This window comes from Cardiocondyla obscurior, linkage group LG04 (assembly GCF_019399895.1).
Source record: "Cardiocondyla obscurior isolate alpha-2009 linkage group LG04, Cobs3.1, whole genome shotgun sequence".
NCBI lineage: Eukaryota > Metazoa > Arthropoda > Insecta > Hymenoptera > Formicidae > Cardiocondyla > Cardiocondyla obscurior.
Genome location: NC_091867.1, coordinates 8351992 through 8373136, shown reverse-complemented (window position 1 = coordinate 8373136; position 21145 = coordinate 8351992). Strand labels below are relative to the sequence as shown.

At 41.5% G+C, this 21145-nt stretch overlaps 2 protein-coding genes and 1 long non-coding RNA gene across 12 annotated transcripts in view; 2 read left to right on the top strand and 1 right to left on the bottom strand.

Annotated features, from left to right (window-relative positions):
* Positions 1–12242, bottom strand: part of Sif (still life) — a 34806-nt gene extending 22564 nt beyond the window's left edge. For 2 of the 9 annotated variants that reach the window (XM_070655535.1, XM_070655537.1), the window contains exons 1-11: positions 11672–12242; positions 9852–10036; positions 9511–9629; positions 9073–9280; positions 8721–8962; positions 8053–8599; positions 6663–7076; positions 6042–6098; positions 5781–5955; positions 2814–3041; positions 1431–1560 (exon numbers count right to left, since the gene is read on the bottom strand). In XM_070655535.1, coding sequence (XP_070511636.1) covers positions 1431–1560; positions 2814–3041; positions 5781–5955; positions 6042–6098; positions 6663–7076; positions 8053–8599; positions 8721–8962; positions 9073–9280; positions 9511–9629; positions 9852–10036; positions 11672–11841 — 2475 coding nt within the window. In that variant the 5' untranslated portion in view covers positions 11842–12242. The remainder of the gene's footprint in view (positions 1–1430; positions 1561–2813; positions 3042–5780; positions 5956–6041; positions 6099–6662; positions 7077–8052; positions 8600–8720; positions 8963–9072; positions 9281–9510; positions 9630–9851; positions 10037–11671) is intronic. The other 7 variants (XM_070655540.1, XM_070655541.1, XM_070655543.1 and 4 more) reach the window with 6 other exon arrangements.
* Positions 10226–13199, top strand: LOC139102061 (uncharacterized). Of its 2 annotated transcripts, none has more exons than XR_011545656.1 (5): positions 10226–10514; positions 10798–11101; positions 11440–11561; positions 12240–12425; positions 13037–13199. It is a non-coding gene; the product is annotated as an uncharacterized lncRNA (long non-coding RNA). The 2 variants fall into 2 exon arrangements; XR_011545655.1 differs by having other exon boundaries at positions 11440–11661.
* Positions 13200–19510: 6311 nt separating this feature from the next.
* Positions 19511–21142, top strand: LOC139102026 (reticulon-4-interacting protein 1, mitochondrial). The gene is made up of 6 exons (XM_070655641.1): positions 19511–19760; positions 19920–20158; positions 20237–20446; positions 20511–20623; positions 20690–20957; positions 21033–21142. The coding sequence occupies exons 1-6, from the start codon at positions 19511–19513 to the stop codon at positions 21138–21140; spliced, it is 1188 nt and encodes a 395-aa protein (XP_070511742.1). The 3' UTR covers positions 21141–21142.
* The last annotated feature ends 3 nt before the right edge of the window (positions 21143–21145 follow it).

Here is a 21145-nt window from a genome sequence, read left to right as displayed (position 1 = left end):
AACGTTTGCACTCGGCGTGTTATTAATATTTTTGCGCTGACAGAGAAATCAAAAGCGCGATGCATGAATTTTTAATAATCAAAAATTAAATGTAAATCCCGAGCGCCTTTTACAAAGCACGATTCGATTTGTTACGGTTTTGTGGATATGACTTTCGTCTCGATTTCGTCGCGAAACAACGAATTCTGAGTCAAACCAAACTAATAAGATGTAAATTACGAAAATATGCTCTTATTTGTCGCGATTTAAAGTGGCTTTACAGCCTTCGGGAACGGTTGCCGCCATCGCTCATCGATTTGAGCTTTCGCAAGTACAGCTGGGTACTTCGCTCCGTTTTAAATCACAAATGGATGGTAAGAGCACGAGAGACAGAGTATCTTCTCAAAGGGCTTAAGAATAATGCGTCCGCGCCACATCGCGAACACGCTTTTGTGAAAAGTTTTGCACTGTATGCATGCAGCGGGGGCGAAAGAAGTAAAAAAAAAAAGAAAAAAAAACAAGCAGCAATAAAAAGCCATATAAAGCGACATTTTCATTATAAATAAAGGGAACAAAGAAAGCCAGTATTTTGTTATAAATTTATACATCTAATTCGCGATTTAATTTATTATTTAATTACTATTTAAAATAACTGTGATCAAATTTAAATGCAACAAAAGGATATATTTAATTTTAAAAATATGATATGTATTCCAAAAATATTTTCACGTCTTTTTCTATTGCAATTTAAATAAAATTGAAAGAAAAATTAATTTATTGTAGCCCTAATTTATGGAAATAAATATTCTTTTACAAGTTGTATTTTATTTTATGCACCTGCTCATTTTACTTAATTCGATAATTGTATTACATACATTTTATACGTAATACAATTTATCAAGGCTATTTTTAATATTTAACGATACTAATTAATTATATTACTCATAAAATACAATTCATAAAATGTTTATTCGCATCTACTTCATGTTACTTCACGAAATCTTTATTTCCCGTTAAATCAATAATTCCAATCGTGCTGCGCGATCCAATGCTCATTACCATCTCGCGTTTAATTAATATTAAAGTGCGCGTGATTAAATTTAATATTTAGCACGACGTATTTATGATTCTTAAGTGAAGAATTAAATTTTTTAATTTACTACTGCTCGCAGCAATCACAGTTATCGATTATTGAAGTGAACTAAGGGAACGCAATCTTTATTAATAATTTACGGTATGGCCTTCCGCGGTTGCTACTGGGACAAAATTATTCGGAACCGGCGGGGACATATTCTAGACATGCAGAATATTAACACAAGACATCCAAGTAGATCTTTGCACATATCATAGTCGTGCATAGCTTGAATACGAACTGTGCGCTACAAAGGCACTGTTGAGTGGCACTTGGATGTATCAGGTTGATAAGGTCAACAAGTGCTTGGATAACTCACTTCGGAAGACGTCAAGTAGCAGAGCCTCGAGTCGGTGCTCTCCAATGAGGCTTGTTGAACGATTCCGTATCTGCCATCCCGGTCGGACATGTAGTCAGATCTGACGCTGTCCTGTCTGTCGAAAGTAACTCTGGAATATGCAACACGTCCAAGTGAATACTGTGACGCAACACGACAAAGACGTGCGAGGTAAATGTCATTCAGATGCACACACTCTCTTTCTCCCTTCGCGATGTGTCCTAATTAAATAGTGATTCGAATGCGAAAAGATCTTTGCCTCTTCGATTGTTACAAAAATTAATTTGTAATAAAATGTCTACGTGGTTAATTTTCCGTGCACATATTAGAGAGTAGAGAACTGTAATCATCTCAGACATTACTCACACAAAACAACCGTTTTTTTAATCACTTCAGAAAACGCGTATTTCTTGACTTATTATGTATATGACGAGCCATACCTTGCACACACGATTGGCAAGCAGCTTTTGTTAACGTTTGTAATACAATGCAAATGTTACATCTCTAATGCTGCTATCGATAATGTAAAGAGCGTTAACACTAAGATTAATAAAATCGTTCTCGCGACAATACAGAGATGTGCGATAAAAGCAGGAAGGGAACGCAGAGCACAATGAAAGTGTGGAAGACAATGCGAACAATGTAGGGCAACAAAAGATAGATGATAGCGAATGAACGTCAACTATAAGAAAAGAACACTAAGGTACAAGTGCGCATTGTACCGAGAGACTTCATGTTCTTCTCTAAGTTTTAACTACGGATATTTTTACTATACTTTTACTACGTACTTGCGTTTTAAAAAGTGCTATTGTATATATTAGTTAAAAATAAATTCTACATTTTTTTTTAATACAATGTGAATCTAAGCTATGTGATAAATGTGATATGAAAAAATGTTAGTCTGAAATTATGAACGTGTTTAATCTTAAGATAATTGCTAAATGATTTTTTTCACGGCGAAGCTGGCCCAGGTGACCATCGCCGAAGATCATAAATAATCGAAAAGTATTCAAAAAATAACAAATAATTATAAAAGTTATAGAAATGTATTTTACACCTGCGTTCATTGTACAATCATCAATCATGTTTGCGCTAAAAATTCGCAATTCCTTCCAGACATCTCTCCCCGCATTATACCTTTAATAATAATAATAATTTCTGGCGTCCTCTTTTACGTGACTTACAGCTGAAAAGAGAGTCATTGTCGCTCCAACGTGTAACTAAAAGTAAAACCCGATAAAAGATCTATCTTTGGAACTCGTGTTGAGATTTTTTTTTTTTTTTTTTTTTTTTGGGCGTTCCGCACAAAGATCGAACGTCGATTCGAAAGCTCGTGGCCCCGCGTGAGGGATCTGCCTCCCTCACCTTTGTTCGAGCGAGTCAGTTCGATTGGACTTGTAACCACTGTCGTTGAGGCTGCCCTCGTGTCTCAGGGACGGCAGAGAATCCCAAGGAGATTCTCTCTTGTGTCCCGAGTACCCTGGATTTATCGAACTCGAAGCGCCGGAGCCGAAGGTCGAGCTGCCGGAGTGCCAACCATCGGAATGCCGGAACCATTGTGCGCGCGCGGACTCCCCGATACAGCTGGCGCATCTGCAAGCATCGTGCATCATGTAGATCAATTGTATACGATACATCACGATAATTATCGCATTTCGCGGGAGACCCTTGTATTTAGAAGCACCGGTTCGACCCAGACAGAAAACCCAAATTTCTCAGAGTGAACCCCCCCGAGATAAAAAATATCTGACAAATTGACAAGAGTACAAATGCAATACATTTGTATAAATTAATAAAAAAAATACTGTCAGTAGAGTGTAACGTTAACAAGGTACGGCATTTCTTATAGTATTCTTATCAACGATATTAGAGACCGGACTCGAATAATAACTCAGTCAATTTACAATTGTTCCTTGATAAAGTTCGTTCAGAAAGATCTCGTTAACATTTCGTTTGTACAATAACAATCCGTCGGTACTTTCGAAAGAGAGAAAGTAGAAACGGTCAAAGTAGTCGAGAGAACATTGTTACGTTCAGCAAGAAGGAAATGCTCCGCTTGCCGAGCGCTATTGCATTAATGATATCCAAGTACAAGGGATTAAGTGTGATCCGTGTTCTGTGCGTAGTACCGTGCAGGTACGGGCGATAAGTCCGAGGAGAACACGCCGGCCTTTATGTCATCCTCCTCGCCGAGCATCTGAAACTTGACCTGCTTCTTGTTTTGGCCGCTTGACCCGTCGTCCAGGATCCGATAGAATATCTTTTCCGGCAGCCGCGGCATCTTCGGCATCTTTTTTGGCTCCCGTCGCCTCTCGAGCGACTTATACTTACGCTGCAGGCTGTAGTTCATTGTTGCGATTTAGCGCTGACTCCTTCGTTAAACAACGCACGAGTGTTTGAGTTGCGGATCACGCAACGCCGACGTCGATCAGCTCGACAATTAATTCAACGCTTGCACTCGATAACGAAGGGATGATTATCGTCGGTGCGTCAAAATGTGCGCTGTTTGCACCCGCGGCGCCGGTAGAATAATGATTTCCTCTCGTCCCGTTTTTTTTTTCTTTTTTTTTTTCTTTTCGTGCCGGCCGACAATCACGCGTGGCACGACGAAATAATTATCCTCGCATTTGTTTTCGAAAGCGCTAATATTTGCACACTAAACATGACGAAGTAATTATAATAATTATTATTATTGTTATTTCCGTTCGCCGCACCTCTTTTCCACGATGCGATTATCCCCGTTGATTCTGTTTGGAAACCATCTCCATCCGAGCTTTGCACAGTGACGAGATAAATATCTCTCTCTGGGACTCGCTCACAAAATTGCTTTTATCTATAATTTGATAGGACGAGGAAAATCTTGTTCCGCTGAATTAGAGTTCCAAATTTTCGTCTAAATTTTCAGCGATGGCACGATATTAAATGTTACCCAAGAACGTCGAAGCGTATCGCATGGTATTTTAATTTTCAACATTTTCCACATTATTTTCCACTCGACACTTGAATTTTTCCCCACGCGATACCTAACTGCGGCCTACTAGCGGTCCATCAGCTACGTCTCTTCGCACACCTTACATTTACCGAAGGTTCACGTCAACACCTGCACTCGGCACGTCACAACGCAACCCCATTCGAGCACATCACTCTTGGCATAGGACGACGCGGCGCGAGATCCACGCAGCTCTATGTCGCAAGGCCCCGTCCCCGTTTCGCGCCTTCGATAGCAGACCGGAAATCGCCCGTCAGAACGCGCCGCGCGCGCATTTCTTTCTTTCGCCGTGGTCGCGGGACCACGGAACACCCTTCTTCTTCGCTCTCGCCGTCCAGCTGAAGCCCACTCGCGCGGTGTCTATATTTATCACGATGCGGCTCGCCGCTGTCAGCCGCCGTCGCTGACCCGTGATGCACAACGCGCCGGCGGCCGGCGGGGATGGTGGTGCATGCATGCGCCGATATTGCTCGAGGTTCTATCGAGAGGCGTACCTTCGATAGACCTCGATAGACACCACGCGACGCCCGTCGACGCGCGACGCCCATCGATACCCTCGGCGCACGTGATATGATTTTTTTTTCTCTCTCTCTGCGCCACCCGCGGGCTATCGATGAGCGATACCATCACATCCGGTGATATTATCCAGGTCGCCCTTAATGGACGAACACGTCTCATTGACCATCAGTCGAGTGGCCGCCGGGCGCAGCCCTTTAAATGTCAAAGTCTCGCAACAGCAACTTTCGCGCCTTTTTTGATACGCGCACCCTTTGGCAGCCGAAGGGTCGGTGGCTATTATTGGGCCCTACCGCGCGCGTCTACGTTATTTAACGTTATACTACTTGCGGGATATGTTAACGAAGCAGGTGGAAAGCATTAATAAATCGACTACTCTAAATCGTACAGAATTAAAAAATTACTTGAAAACTATATAAATCTTACGTGAATAATTAAAAAGTAATTAAAAATTATGAACAGGCCTGAGTTTCTACATTGTGCCGGTGTAAAAATGATTGTAGAATTATATATCTAATGCAATGTCTTTAATGAATCCATACTTTCAATGTCGAGAAAATACTTTTGTCGAATAAACAAAATAGGCTTTAAATATTTCATATTATTTTATGTGCCACGAAAACTTAAAGAATATTTCTCAATAAAATCTTATTCTTATTTAATTATATAATTACATTAATATAAAGAGAAACAAGATTTATTTTTACTTTGTACCGTCCAGCTAGGATTCAGTTTCGTTCAGATGAGTGAAAGCGCGCTTAAGCGAATGCGTGAAACTCTTTACAGTGCAAATCCTGATCATAATGAAAATGGAAGCAATGGTTTACCTCGAATTATAGTCGCTGAGATAGCCGCGATCTCGATCGATGTCTCGCTCTCTCTTCTCTCTCATTACCTCGTTGTGATCGCTGTAATAGCCGTCGCGGCTGTCCTTGCTATTCTGTCGTTCGTTGCAATAGCGGTATGATAGCGGCAAAGTCGATGACTTACTGGAATTCGAACCTGCAACCATGAAAATTGGTTAGTAAGGGAATATACAAATGTTTTTTTTCATCGTCGCATTTTATCGAAATATATTTTCAACTTACGTCGTCGCGAGGCATGAGGTGTGCGCTGAACGTTCAACGGTATGTTTTCTGCGAATTCTGTAAAACAGAAAAACTCTCTTGTTAATCATTTGTGCCGTGGTAATTTACAGACAATTATTTCGATACATATACCATATTGATAAAAACTGGAAAGGTTACGGTTTAAAGTTTAATTAATTCGTTCAATTGAAAAGAACACGAGTTAATGAAATATGCAAAAAGATTATTTCTCCATCGCTAGAATAGCACGCAATTATCTTCCTGAAATTTAATTTTTTAAATGTCATGTTACAAGATATGAAAATGAAATCTTGCCAATGCTTTTGAGAACGTTATTCGTTGTAGTTATTAAGCCCTTACGAAGCAATGCAAGCAATTTCACGATGTAATGCACCGCCTAAACGAAATTCCATATCAAAACGAGTAATCAATAGTTATCTAAAAAATCATTTGTTATTAAAAAGATTGCTCCAACCTAGCTGTGAAAAAGTCTGCTCTCTTTTCGTTGTGAATATTAATCAAGTTTCCGTTATAAACATTAATCAAGTTCTTCTCGAGATCCTGCGGCTAAAAAAAAAAGAAACAGGAGTTGGGTTTTTCGTATCGAAGATTTAGTCTCACCCAAGTTTTCCATGCTCTGTGTGAGCAGAGCTTCGAACGTGCGCAGGCTGTAGCTCTCGGCATCCATGCCTTTGGCGAGGGTGTTCCTGAGATGCATTTCGTACTCGAGGAGCAGCCGGCTGGTCGGGCTGCCCGGCGTCGACACTGACTGCATGCTCTGTTGATATGTCTGGCCGCCGTTGCAGCGGCGGGAGTTGCAGTGATTCGGCTGCTCCATGTCGGAGTTGCCGTTCGACGAGCTCGGCGTGGTGGCATAGCACTGGTTGTCGAAGATGATATTGTCCGAGGGCGGCGACATGTCACCTGTGCACCGATTACGTTCCGAATCTAAGTACGTCCTGCTTCTGCCGCCTGCGGGCAGAGATGTGCAACCGAGTGTGCAGGATGTACGACGGACGTGATGAGATGCAGACGCTAATCAACGGGGTGAGACGTGACAAGTTAGCTCGGAGATGGCGAACGCGTAACCCGGGAAGCGGTCCGTCCGAGAATGACCCATTGAGGCCATGGAGGTGACTGACTAACCACGTTGTCCTCTAGTGCGCATGTATGCAAGACGGTCAAGTAACAAAATGTTAGGGGGTGCCGCAAAAGGTGGTGGGTGACCCCGTGACTTTCATCAGGATACGGTTGCATTATGCGTTCTGTGCGCATGTTGCGTTATACCGAGGGTGTAGCTAAAGGTTAGAGGGACAGGTGGACATCAGAGGATCAGTCACCGGTTAGCCGCAGGGACTTCCTACTGAGTTACGTGTTCGCCGGTATTATGGAATCAGGCAAGAGGCGAGATCATATCCAAGATCGATCACGTAATTGTCGGTGTAAACTTTGTCACCTTTTACTTTTTGCCACTTTAAATCACGCCCGATTAAACCCCATTATTTTAAGCTTAATAAATGTTATATCATGATCTTTCGAAAAATTGTATAAACAATTTTGTATTTTTAAAAGAAAACGTGATCCATCTCTTTGCTTTTGTACGTTTTCATTGTTGGAAAACTCAATTTAATTAAAAATGTTTCTAAAATTTTCAAAAATTGTTAACTCGATTAATTAATTATATAAAATTATTAATCCGTTTGTCTCAACAATGATAACGTGGCCCCATTTTAATTACAATAGTTAACATATTTTAAATAGATCACACAGTAAAAATATGTAAAACTAATAAAATACTTAAACATTAAACGCATTCGTCAATTAATTAAATTCTTAAATAACTAAATGTTATTATATTGTAAATATATATATCTCAACAGATAATTATCAATTGCAAATGTGCAGAAATGATTTAAAATGCCAGGGTGACATTAAAATAATTAAATATTAAAAAGATCGTAAATTAAATAATAAAAATTAGTAGCAAATCATTGACAAGAAGAAATCGTACCGGAGTATTGTCGACTCATGTCGTGGATGCTCCTGGAACCTTGGAACTTGTTGTTGTAAGGCGCGCGATACGGATGCGCATAATTCTCGTTGTCGACCTCCTGCATCATGTACTTCTGATTGTTATTGCTGGGATGATAATGATAACTATGATGGTTGTGGCGTTTTCTCGTCGTTTCTGGCGACGCCACCGGGCTGTCGACGCTCGGCATTGGTTTCAGCATGCGCTTCAAGGTGTTCGAGTCGAGGCTGAGGCCGTTCTGCGCGTTCTCGATCCGCATGTCGTCCGTGCTTTTGCTTTTCGATCTGTGGCTGTGATTGTTGTTGACGATGTTAAAAAGATTGCCGTTTTGCATCTCCAGCTCGGTGTAATCAGCTGACTTGGTGTGATGAAGTTGCTCTTTGCGCAATGACTTGCTCTGTAGAGTGCCGCCGGCTTGAGTGCCTTCCGACTTGAGCATCTCGATACCGTTCTGCTGGGTGGACGAGTCCTGGCTTTTCTGCTTCTTCGGCGATATTGCGGAACCTTTGTCGTCGGGACTGTCAATCTGTGGAATATTCGAATCATTAATAAACTCCAAGTAGTGTTCTTTAATTTTAATAACGAATAGTTTACAGCTGAAATTTCTTTGACATCGTGTTTAATATTTTGCCGAGGCCGATACTCACCTGCGATCCTACGGTGACCGTTCCGATTCCAATATTAGCAGTCTTCGGAGTCGTCTGACACGTTTCGTTCTGCTTCTCTTTTTTAGCCTCGCCGATCTTAGGCGTTTTCCCGGGTGTTGCACTAGTATTGTTAACGTTGTCGTATAGAGACGCGCTAGATGTGGCTGCTGTTATTTTATCTCGAATCGGCAGCGTCTCCATTTCCGTCGATCGCCCCATGTTCCGTGGAAGAGTAGACGGCCCTAAAAATATATAAATAAAAAGTACAAATTACTAAAAGAACGTTTATTAATTTATTACATATGTCGCAATAAATATTTATTCTAATATTTTATAAATTACTCATACGTACCGCATGGACTTCGATATCTGGCGTCTTGGCTGCGCAGTCTGGCATACTGTTCAGGCGTCATGCAGGTGCATTGTGGTTCTCTGGATCGGCTCGGTGAGGCCGGTGTCGACAGCGGCTTTCGGCGCGTTTTGATCTTCTGCTTGTTCGGTGGCTCGAGCTTCAACGAGTAAGAAGAGGACGCTTTCCTTGAAATCTTGAACGACGGTGACTGTATGGAAAATTAACTAGTGACTGCAAATGACCTAAGAAGTCGGATCGGACTTGTATCGGACTGTTGTGTGTCGCTCCTAAAGTCATCTCCGCACAACTTCCTCGCGCGCGAACCCGGATAATGAAAGGAAATAGGCGGAGACGCGACTGAGAGAGTGATAGCGAACAGGGTTGTGGCATGGTTGATGTATAATGTAACAAAATGCGTGTTTTAGGTTTTAGACTTACGCAACATTCTCTAAATTGTTTTGCATCTATGGGAGACGTGAAATTCAGGCCCCATGTGTCGTTTGTCACCGTGTCCTTCCAATACACGAAGCATTCCGACGCTTGACCGATGCGCGTACCTTAAACACAATTGAGTAATATTAATTGCGGCAGAATAACTCGCATCGAGCCCTGTGATCGACCTCGTCGCAATATCATCCTGAAAGCAGAGCTCGGTCTGCAAAGATTGTTCTTTGCGCATATCTCTGTTTTATTTAATAAACACGTTGTTGTTCTTCCTTCTATAAAGAACTGAGGTTTAATTAAAGTTTCTTAAAATACGTGGTGTAATTATGGCTCACCTGGCTGGACCAACCGCACGTCTAAGATCTTATCGACCTGGCTATTGTACGCGGTGATATGGAAGACGCATTCCGGCGAATCCTGGATGCAGGTTATATTCACCGGGACCAAGTCCTCGGACACTTGCTGCCACTTAACGGTCCCACCTCCGCTCGAATTTACATGGAACACTTCGGCCCACAGCCTACAAACTCTCGTCATTACATCGTGTATCGCGACAACGTAATTTTTTAAACATTGACAGTTTAGGAAACTTCTAGGGAAAGAAAGTAGAGCAGGCGTGATACTACAATAAAAAAAAAAATACATATACATAACACGAACAGACCGGTCTGTTCGTTAGGTACTTCATTATATCTCCGTCGATAGTCGATACTACGCTGAAACTGCATAAAAATATTTCCGTATGACGTCGGTCGTTTTATTTTGAAACGGATAGAACATAAATCGTCGTATGCGTCGATGGGAAATCGCAAGTGCACACATAAATTACGCGCGTGCAACATTTACTGTGCTAAATAGCGAGCTCTTTCTGTACTAAAATTACGATTACCGCAGGTATTTATTTTTAATTCCGAAGAAACGGCACGTCATTGAATTTTGTACACCGGCGAGTGGATGAGAAAGTAACGCGACTAAAAATACTAATGGTTATGCGAAGCGTACGTATACGGATGAGGTGTAAAGTAGACAAGTATATAACCTGAAAGTGTGCAATTGAGAATTCCGTAAAAAGAAAAAAAAAAAAAAAAAAAAGACAATGATAACGCCAGGGAGAAAAGTTATTCAAAGCATAAATTTTCTTTCTTTTTTTTCGTTTGACTTAATTCAAATGAAATTCCACAGGCTAGATGCTAAGCGCGAAGCAAAAATAGCGAAAAAAGAACTGTCACTTCTGTTATCCAAACGTAAAGCGCGATTTTCCTTATGCGTATTATTTTGTAGGTCTGTGCCCGGCGAAGATAAAGAATAAGTTGAGATCGTAATATTACTCGAAGTTAACGAAGCGTGTCTAAATAAGAAAAACGAGGTTCGGCTGTGATAAATGTGCTATCAGCTTGAACAATCGGACAAAAAGCAAGAAAGAAAGAGAGGCTAGGAACAAGCGCCAAATGAGACAATAAGAGAGGACCAGCCAGAGAAAAAAAGAAGTTAGGGAAAAAAAAGAGGAATAAATAAGGAAAATACGAGACAGTCTGAGTGACGTGAATAAAACGCGACGTCTGATGTTCGGTATTCGGTTGCAGAAGTATGTATATAGCTTCTATCTTCTAGGTGCTATAAAGTAATATATTAAACCCAAGTTACCGAAAACTACATTTTTTAAATAAATGCTTGAAAGAGCTCGTTAAGATCATTACTTTTAATAAAATATGATAGTTGTATGCTAAAAAATTAAGATTGCACTCATGTAGAATTGTTTGTTGATAAAATAATTTCTTGGTTCTATACTTTTCTTAATGTACTGTAGGCTTTTTGATTAATTGAATTAAAATAATTAAATATATCTTTTAAATAATTTATGCGCAAAATAAAGTATTTTATTCTTGTCACTCAGTGCATCTATTATTCTCATGCTGCTTGCAGGTACCAACAACAAAGCTAATAAGATAGAAGGGAAGAAAGATAGAAGAAGAAAAAAAAAGAGGAAAGAGAAAAAGAGAAAGAGAAAAAAAGAAAGGGAAGAAAGAAAGTGAGAGAGAAAGAGAGTCAGTATAATGCATACAGTTAAGGGTGTATGGTAATCATCGAAGAGAAAGAGTGGGTAACATGGTCGAATGGAGAGTGATTCAATGGTTGAATGGCATGGTATGCGCACCTCTTCCTCTCTCTTAAGCTTCCGCACCTGAGCAAGTGGCCAGTTTCACCCCTGCGTCCTCCACCGCCGCCCATCCCGCCCCTGGCACCGGTCTGCCATGGGCTGTCCTCGTACCGATACGTCTTTGATCTGATTAGGGGTGCGCAACTGCAGGAGAGCTTGTTGCCCATTCTAACTGCTCTTATTCCGGCTTAGAACCAGCCACCTGCTTGCCCCGCCGCCACCACCACCACCACCACCACCGCTCTGCCTGCGTCACCACCACCCTGTACTCGTGGTGCCTGTTCGTGTTTCCGGCTCGACACGCCTTAGCACGTATCCGCCCGTCCTGTCCTCCCCCGTACCTCAGGATATCCGGCCTGATCCTTCTCGTTTATTTCTCTATCTCTCTGCGTTTCACCCTCTTGGGTTTCTCTTTGACACACTTTTGCGGGGCTGGCTCGTACGGTTTGTCTCTGTTGACTTTTGGCACCGATTTCCACTACGCCGACCACGGTCGGCGGTTTAACGTTGCTTTTTTTTTTTTTTTTTTCTTTGCGCGTTTTGATCTTCAAATCGTGTGTTATAGGGAAGCACTGTGTATTATCGAGACGATCCCAGAGTTACCAGAGAGTGGAAGGTATCTTTATTGTCACATCATTGCAGACGTCGATGATCATCAGCTCGTTCCCAGCATGATTCCTGCAAATCGATACAAGTTGATTAGTAATGAGAAAAGCACATCGAATATCATCTAATAAAATTGGCAATTCAGGTAAATTATATTTTTAAAAGTATTATTTTTGATAATGCTGTTACACAGGATTTAATTTTGTAAAATTATTTCGATATAACGTCAACTTTCTGATCGTTTATTACAGTTTTAATATTATATGCGTATGTATCATGTATAGTATATGTTTTATATTATATGTACATACGCGTTGTTTTTTATACCTTTTATTTTTATTAAAATAATAATCAACTAAACTAAAAAAATTAATTGCAATATTTATAAATGCTTAATTATATATTTTATTATTCTGTTACTATGTTAATAATTTGTTGATACACATTTGCGAGACATTTTATAATTAATTTAATTCCTTATCGTATATTTTCCGATATAATGTGTAACAAACTATTATTTAAATTAATTAATGTAATCTAACACGTATGTACATATATAAAAATGCTCTAGTTTTAAGTTGTATGAAAAGTATTGGTCAAATGCTGCAAACAAAAATTCAATTAAGCATCGATTAACTTCCCTGCTTAAGATATATTTAAAAAAAATTGCTTTTAAGAAGTAGATAGACAATCAATAGATCAATAAGTGTAAAAATTTTCAAATAAAATTATAAACCTTTGCTTAATTTATTTCAGGAGACGAGTTTCAAGACAAGGCTGACCATACAACCGTCGTAATCACTTAGAAACCTAATGCACTTCGCCAATCCAATTTATATAAGTTGCAAGTTTGTTTTAAAATTTATTAACATATTAGCAATATTCAATTTTTCAATAAACTAATTTATAATACTATGAATATCTATCAGCTTCGAAAATGCGTCCAAGATCAATTAAACTTCGGTAAACTAAACCCATCTCAGGCAAACTTTCGGTAGGGTATAAGCTACCACTCGCCGTTCGTCTCGTCTAAAATTTCTCGCGACGTTTAATAACTTCGGCAGCGCTTGCTCCGGAAGTTTTTTTTTTTCTTTCCATTTTCTCGCGTTTCATTCACGTTTTCCGCGACGTGTTCCTTCACGACGTGCTATCGATTAAAGCAAGCGCGCGATTTTATCGTTCGGCCGAAGCCGCCGACGTTAGGTGGGAGGTCAACAACGCGAGGCATTGTGCAGATGTGTCGTGGATAATAAAAGGAGTAGCCGCCACCGAAGGGTTACTGAACCGACGGTCACGCAATACATCATTCGTTCTGGGAATGCATTCGCTGCGTCGCAATGTCGAGGAAGCCTTGAGGGTTTTAGTAACGTTTTTCGTCTCATAACTGCTATCACGGAGAAGGCAGAAGAGCCTGGATTCTCCGGAGCCAGGTTGAACATTCCTATTAGAGATTCCAATGCAGTTGGCAGTTATTTTCAACCGCGTGCTCGTTCCACATATGTATGTGCAAAATTGGCACGCGAACAATCGTTCGAGTCGTTAAAGATACATTCAGCGATACGTTGTAACGTATTAATCTTTTTAATAACTTTAAATGTCGATACAACGGTACGAGCGTGTTGAATAATTCAAAAATGATGAATTATTGTACGTTAAATAAATATAAAAAAGAAAAAGGGGAAAAAGTCGGACTGAATAGGTATAGAAATTTTTTTTTTTTTTTCATTAATTGGTCATCTACCTCTACAATCAGCCAGGCTCGGTAAACTTCACACATTGTTTTCGTGCCTGGGCAGCCGTGCCGAAGGCGGCAAATTATTTTTAGACCCCGGATGGCTGTCGTTACCTAAGCTTTTTACATCATCAGGCGTCCGTCTGGACAAAAGCGCGGATTCATGAGCGGCGCGTGTAATGCCGCTTAATTGGACGAGAGACCCGCGATTAGAGTGGATAAATGTCAAACGGTGCGTGCATCCATGACCACCGTGGTCTCAAAGGATTAATTATGGGCGGCGGAGACGGCGGAAAATCACGGATGCTGTGTGCCTGCTGTCTGCAAAAATCACGACAACGCTACCGCCGCTGTTATGATCCGGGACGCAACGAGCGGATCAAAATCGGCTAAGGGAAAGAAAAAGAAATTAAGAGTTTCTGAATCGTTATCGGTTCGCCTGATAAATACGATGGACGTGGGCGTAGCGCCGAATGAAGAAACGTAGACAGGAAGCCCTAGTTGAGTCTGGGAGTCCGCTCGTTATCCGACACGAAAGCCGGGATACGGAAGGTAGGTATACGGCCGACGTAGACGTGGGTGTAAAGGTAAAGAGACATAAAGAGAGAGAGAGAGAAAAGGGAGGGAAGGAGAGAAAGGGAGAGAAGTCTCTAAACACTATATCGATTTCGGCGGCGATGCGGTTACTCGTCGTCCGTGGCTAAACATGAATGGCGGGTGCACGTTCGTGCTATCCGTTCGTGTGAAACCAGACTTCCATGGTGTTGAGCACTGTCGTCTATCCGACAGTTCAGGTGAGCCAGAGGATTATTCCTTCTTACTCCGCTCGGCTGCGTTTGACTGGTGGATACGCTACTCGCGCGAATTAAACTCGTAAATTCTCGATAAAATGTAAAATGCAATATAAGAGCATTATACTATAGAATATTAATGATAATGTAATACGAGGATATTAACTATTAAAAGTAATAAGCTATTGATATGGATAAAACATTTTTTTTTGTCGCGATAAAGGAAAAAGAAAGAAATATTTTAAGTAATTAAAAAAAAAATATTTAATATTGCACGATATACGTAATGTATAAATGTATAACATGTAATTACGTTAATAAAGATCAGACTTTATCGCAGAAGCGTTTCCACCAACTTTTATACTCGAATACCGATCAGAAATTAAAATAAACAATTATTTTTCTTCAACTTGAAATTAACTTAAAAACTTTGATGTTCAATTTAAAACTTGTATAGTATGCTTAACGATATTAAAGTTGATTAAACATTTATTGGAAGGATTGTAGAAAAAGTTACGTATTTTTCTTCTAAAGTTTTAACAAAAGGAAGAAGAAAAAAAAAAGAACTTAAATTTTTCTTTCATTATTATCGATTTGCAGAATACCTGCACGTGTTTAAATATGTAGTAAAGTCTTTTAGAATCAAGATTATTTCTATCTACATATACACACTGTCATGCATTAAAATTTCTATTTACATATATCTAAATATATATTTTAACGTATATAACTTATAAGTGTATCAATTAAAAAAAAAAAAATAAATAATAAATAAACATTTTTAGAAAAAAACGAGTTCTATATCTTTAAAAAAAAAGTCTATAATAAAAATTTATAAGAAAAAAAATTAAGGGTGTATTCACCGATATTCATTTCTCTCTCTCTCTCTCTCTCTCTCTCCCTTTCTCTTTTCCGCAGAAAATGAAGATCTTAAACCTGAATAATCCCATCGCCAAATCGAACTAAACAACGCACAGAATTACAAAATAATGAAAAATTTATACACTGTTCAGGCACGAGAAATAAAAACTGAGGATGGAGCCAACGCCTTCACATCACTTCGTGATATTCATCAACTCGGATTTCATCTATGAATGTTCGCGTGTTAGGAAGCCGAGGAACTTTTCAGATAACTGTAGAGCGGACGATCGAAGCACACCGTGATACCGAAGATTGAAACCACCGTGAGATTAAGTATTTCCACTAATATTTACATACGCCCTCGAGGTATCCATGTTCGCGATACCGATGAGATATTTTCGCTGAATCGAACGAAACTCCACACAAAGAAGGTCACAGAAGCACCATGTCCGTTCTTCTTGTGGGAGCGCAGACGGAGAAACGCCGCGAGGTGAGCCAACGCCTTCGTATCTAACTTTGTGATCGTTATCGACTAGCAGGGCTGATACCTGGGACGTGTCCTTAGACAGAGACCCTTCCGGAACGGGGCCTACAGCATCGGCAACGAGGGATTAGACTGTATGTCCAGCGGTATCCGGTTATCCTCCTTGAGGGTGGAAGCTGCTCGCGGCCGCCGCGGCAACGCCTCTTCTGACACGTCAACGTTAGGTACGAGAAGTAAGTAGGTAGATACGTGAAGGGAGAGGGAGCGAGAGAAAGAGAGAGAAAAGATAGAGACAAAGGGACAGAAAGAAGGAAATAGAGAGAAAAAGAGAGCGGGTCACGGTTAGAGGTACACGTCGCTCCGTCGTCGCGAAGCGGTCACGGGGAGACGCGGAAAGCGGAAGCGGGACCGGACGGAGAGGTACGACTCCGCCTAGTCGCGCGCGCGAGAAGCACCTCACCCTGGGTAAACACACTGCGGGATGCACCACCACCACCACCACCACTTCCACCACCGTCGCTACCGACAGCACCACTATGCTATCCGTCACCACTACAAGTGCAGCACCGGTGTACGTACAATCAACGCCCCTCGCCACCTTCCACCTTACCGACGAAGGGAGAGAACGTCTCTCCTGTGTTTCCTGCCAGGAGGCAGGAGTACAGGAGTACACCCCGTTGTTTCACCTGGTCTCTTTCTCTCTAATTGTCTATCTACCTATTTATCTATCTAAATTATATATATATATGTACATCTCGCTCTCTATTTTCTCACCCTCGTCTCTTTATTATCTATTACATCCTTATCCTCCGCCCTCCGTCCGCGTGACGATGACTCACACTCACCCACACGGCGACGCTTTTTCCTCGACTTCCTAGACACTCGATCGAACAAACCGGCGTCTCGACCAGTCGCTCCCGAGAAAGGAGCCCCGGTCTGGATGCCGTGAGTGAGAGTCCTCACGCGACGACACCACCACGGCGAGAAAAGACAAACGGACAACGGTTTCAAGAGGGATGCTGGAAGCGCCGCGCACGACAGTCGGAGGGAAGGTCGTGGGCGGCGGCGGCGACGGCAACGATAGAGTACGGGGGAAGGCGCGGGGCCGGGGTTACGCGGCCCCCGCGATAGCCCGAGGGAGGGGAGTCCCGGGGGGGAAAACTGGGATGAGGTACGGTATCCACCCTATTCTCGACGAGAGGGAGAAAGAGAGAGGGAGATTCTCGCGGAACCCACCGGAGCAAGACACGACGAACGTTCGGAAAGAACCGGGTGCCGCTCCCGAAGTCACCCCCGTTGCGGTTGTTGTCGGTGATGCTGTTGTCGCCGTTACCTCGCTGACTCGCTCGACCCCCCTCGCTGTCGTGGCTGCCGACGGACCCCGTGCCTCCGTCGTGCGATCACGCTTCCGGTCTTTCGCGGGAAATCCTCGCAGACGACGTAGCCATGGATACTGCAGGATCCGGCAGGGAGAGGCGACTGCCCCGTCGCGCGCACACCCCGTTCCCCGTCTGTCCCCCGCCTCCACCTTCCAGCGTACACCCCCTCTGCCTTCACCACGATGCGCGCCCCACGGCCGAAAATGTCAATATCCTCTCTCGCGCTGCGCCCGCGATGCGCCCTTTTCCTCGCGGCCACCCTCACCGTTCCTCCCGTCACGCCGCGACGTGCCGCGCCGGTGCGCCCCACTATACGCGCCCTCCGTATGTCGCTCCCGTTGCCCTCATCTCCCGCCAACCCCTTTTCACAACTCCATCTCGATTCGCTCCCTCTTTCTTTCCGTTTTCCTTCGTGTAGTTCCCCGCGGCGATTTTTTCTCACTCTCTCTCTCTTTCCTCTCTCCCTTCCTACCACGCGCGCGTCGCCAAGATCGTCCCTTACCGACTCAGGGGTGAAACTGCGTTAACAAGAGCCTTTAAACTATCTTCACGTGGAAAGAAGTAAATAAAGTAAACTCACATCAATAACAAAAAAAATATTTTATCACGCTTCGACGTTCGGTACTAATTAGAGATTAACTTCGACTGATGGAGATCAATCCAGCGAGGGGTTTTCTATTTCTTTTCTCTTTCCAACTACCCTGCTCAGATACGACCCTGCGACTCGCGCCCTTTCGCATCACCGCCCTTGCCGTTTTGCTCGCTCGGTCTGTTTCCCTCGGCCGTCAAGATCTCGCGGCAACCTTTTTCCGTTTTTTTTTTTTCCCCCTCAGGGCGAAAAACAGGTCACGACAAAAGGGTAGATTTTCTCATCGTACTCACCGCACTCTCGTCCTCCCTCGCAGAAGTGCTTCGCGTATGATGTTTTCACCTCGGCGACGATGAGCGCGCATGGATCTCCATCGATTTTAATTCCGTCGCTTCGCCACGCAAGGGGTTGATCGGCGGTCCTGTCCTCGTCCTCGTTGCCAGCATCACCGTATCCGTCAAACCAACGAGTAACTGGCGATTGGCGATCAATGCGAGGCACGCGCGCACCAACCATCCGAAAGAAATCCAGCATCCACAGGAGTCATCGCACTTTGTCACGATTTTATTCCTTTGCGCTTAACCTAACGGTTCACGTTTGCGTGATCCGCAATTCGTTCAGCGATCGCATCTGTTGTTTTCCAATACGGCGACTGAAAAGATATGCAAATAAGCATTTTGTATGCAAAGAACGTAATAAATATTGTTATAAATAGTTCTGCTACCTTTTTTTCCTTCTCTTGTTTCTCTTTTACTTCATTTTCCTACTTTGCGATAGTCGCTACGAGCGAGAGAGTAGTAACAGTAGTATGGCCGTGATGAAAGCGCGCCACGGGCGACGAAAAACGTACCTCTTCCACTTGCAGATCAACTCCAGTTTTTTTTTCTTTTTATTTCGTAAAACTGCCTTTTGTGAATAAAATATTCATTAAAGACGACGGAAAATAGAAAATAAAATTATATTAATTTATGTAAACTACGATATTAAATTGTGATAAATTTATATAGAGCAGATGTTATACTAAGATTTATTTGCTAATGTATTTTTTCAAAAAAGATTTAAAAAGTATTAAACGCATGTTTTATTTGTAAATGCAAAAGTGAGAAAAACGGAGTCGGACAAACCTTTTAAATCGATGCGAGAGACACGTGGCGCGAGTGTTGATGTTTGTGACATCTTCTCAACGACGTAAAATCATAATGCACAGTTTTATCGCGTTATCTCATTTTTCTCCGCTCTCTCTACACGATTTTGCAACTCTGAAAACGTATAAAAATTCGTCACTCAATTTTTAAGTGATTGTAAATACGACGCGAACTCAAGAGGGAAACTTGCGTTTACAGGTGCATACCTAACCTTCAATATTAACCGCAGCATCCGTATTTACGTGAAAGATGCTGTGTAAGACGATTCTAAAATTAAGATGTATTCCTCGAACAATGCATCTTCGCTTCCTGTCAAAGCTGTCAGTCGATTTGCAAGAGAATCTAGGAGACAGGATGCAAGCCTGGCAAATACATTCTTATAATGGGCTGAAAGACTTGAGACTATCTAACGTAAGAACGCCGGTGATCACGAATCCCACTGATGTTTTAGTGAAGATTGAAGCCGCTAGTGTGAATCCTATCGATGTCGCGATGACAGGTACTTCCTGTATTTATATTTAATATCCTGCATGTCTTCTGCTCTAAAATATGTTGAATTTGAAGTTAGCAAATATATATAATTCTGTTTAGAATCAAAATTAATATAGATATAATTAATTTTAAAAGTTATAATACAAAGACATATATTTTCTTGCAGATGGCTATGGTAATACTCTGTTAAACACCATGCGTAAAGCCAAAAGTTTGGCTTTTGGGACCTGGAATCAAGTTAATGAATTAGATTTGCCATTGACATTGGGTAGAGATTTTTCAGGTGTGGTTGTATCAAAAGGGCATAATGTAAGCCGACTTAAGCTAGGAGAGGAAGTGTGGGGAGTGGTTCCAATTGAACAACAGGGCTGTCATGCTAATTATGTTGTAGTTGATAGTAACTTAGTAAGACTTATTTAATATAAAATAATCAAATCAATATTAAATTTTAATCATATCAAATAATATTAATTTTTTTACCAGGTAAATCCACGTCCTCAGAATATATCTTACATTGAGGCGGCAAGTATTTTGTACGCTGGACTGACTGCATGGTCTGCACTATGGCTCACAGGTGGACTTTGTTACAAAACAGCGATAGTTGCGGGATTGAACAGACGCGTCTTAGTCGTAGGAGGTTCGGGAGGTGTTGGTACTTTAGCCATACAGCTGCTAAAAGCTTGGAACATGCATGTAAATATTTAATTTCATATATTGCATTAAAGTCTCCAGCATAAATAGCATTAAATTTGTTTAGGTAATTACCACATGCAGTAGTGATGCTGTAGAAATGCTGCAGAAATTAGGTGCTGATACTGTAATTGATTATAAACAAGATACTGCTGACGGAGAAATTATTTCAGAAGGACCGTAAGTGATATTAAATTAAATTGTATTGTATGTAATAAATGTATATATACGATTATTTGTGAGCAGGTACGACATAATCTTAGATTGCGCGAATCAAGGACCAGCATATGTCAGAATGAAAGGATATCCGCATAATACTTACATAGCATTAAATTCTCCATTGTTAAAAAATTTGGATCATCATGGGTTAGTCGTAGGAATGGCACAGAATCTCGCGGATCTTCTCAAATTTAATATTCCAAAAGCAGAAAAAAACAGTTGTGTTAAATGGGGATTTTTTGTACCCTCTCAAACAGGGATTAATGTTCTTCAAAAACTTGTAAAAAATAAAGAGGTATGTTTATAAATACATGGCACAATACATTTTTTTTACTACAAATTTTATAATTGTATATTGTGTGGGTTATAGATCGTACCTGTTATTCAGCAAGTGTATCCTTTTCAAGATTTGCCACAGGCATATGAAAGATTGAAACTAGGCCATTTAAGAGGTAAGCTAGTCATTGATATGAGATAGACTGC

Coding starts and splice junctions, on each gene's coding strand:
- LOC139102026 (XM_070655641.1), top strand. CDS start 19,511: ATGCTGTGTAAGACGATTCTAAAATTAAGATGTATTCCTCGAACAATG. Junction 20,159..20,236: donor TTGTAGTTGATAGTAACTTA/GTAAGACTTATT, acceptor TTTTTTTACCAG/GTAAATCCACGTCCTCAGAA. Junction 20,958..21,032: donor AACTTGTAAAAAATAAAGAG/GTATGTTTATAA, acceptor TGTGGGTTATAG/ATCGTACCTGTTATTCAGCA.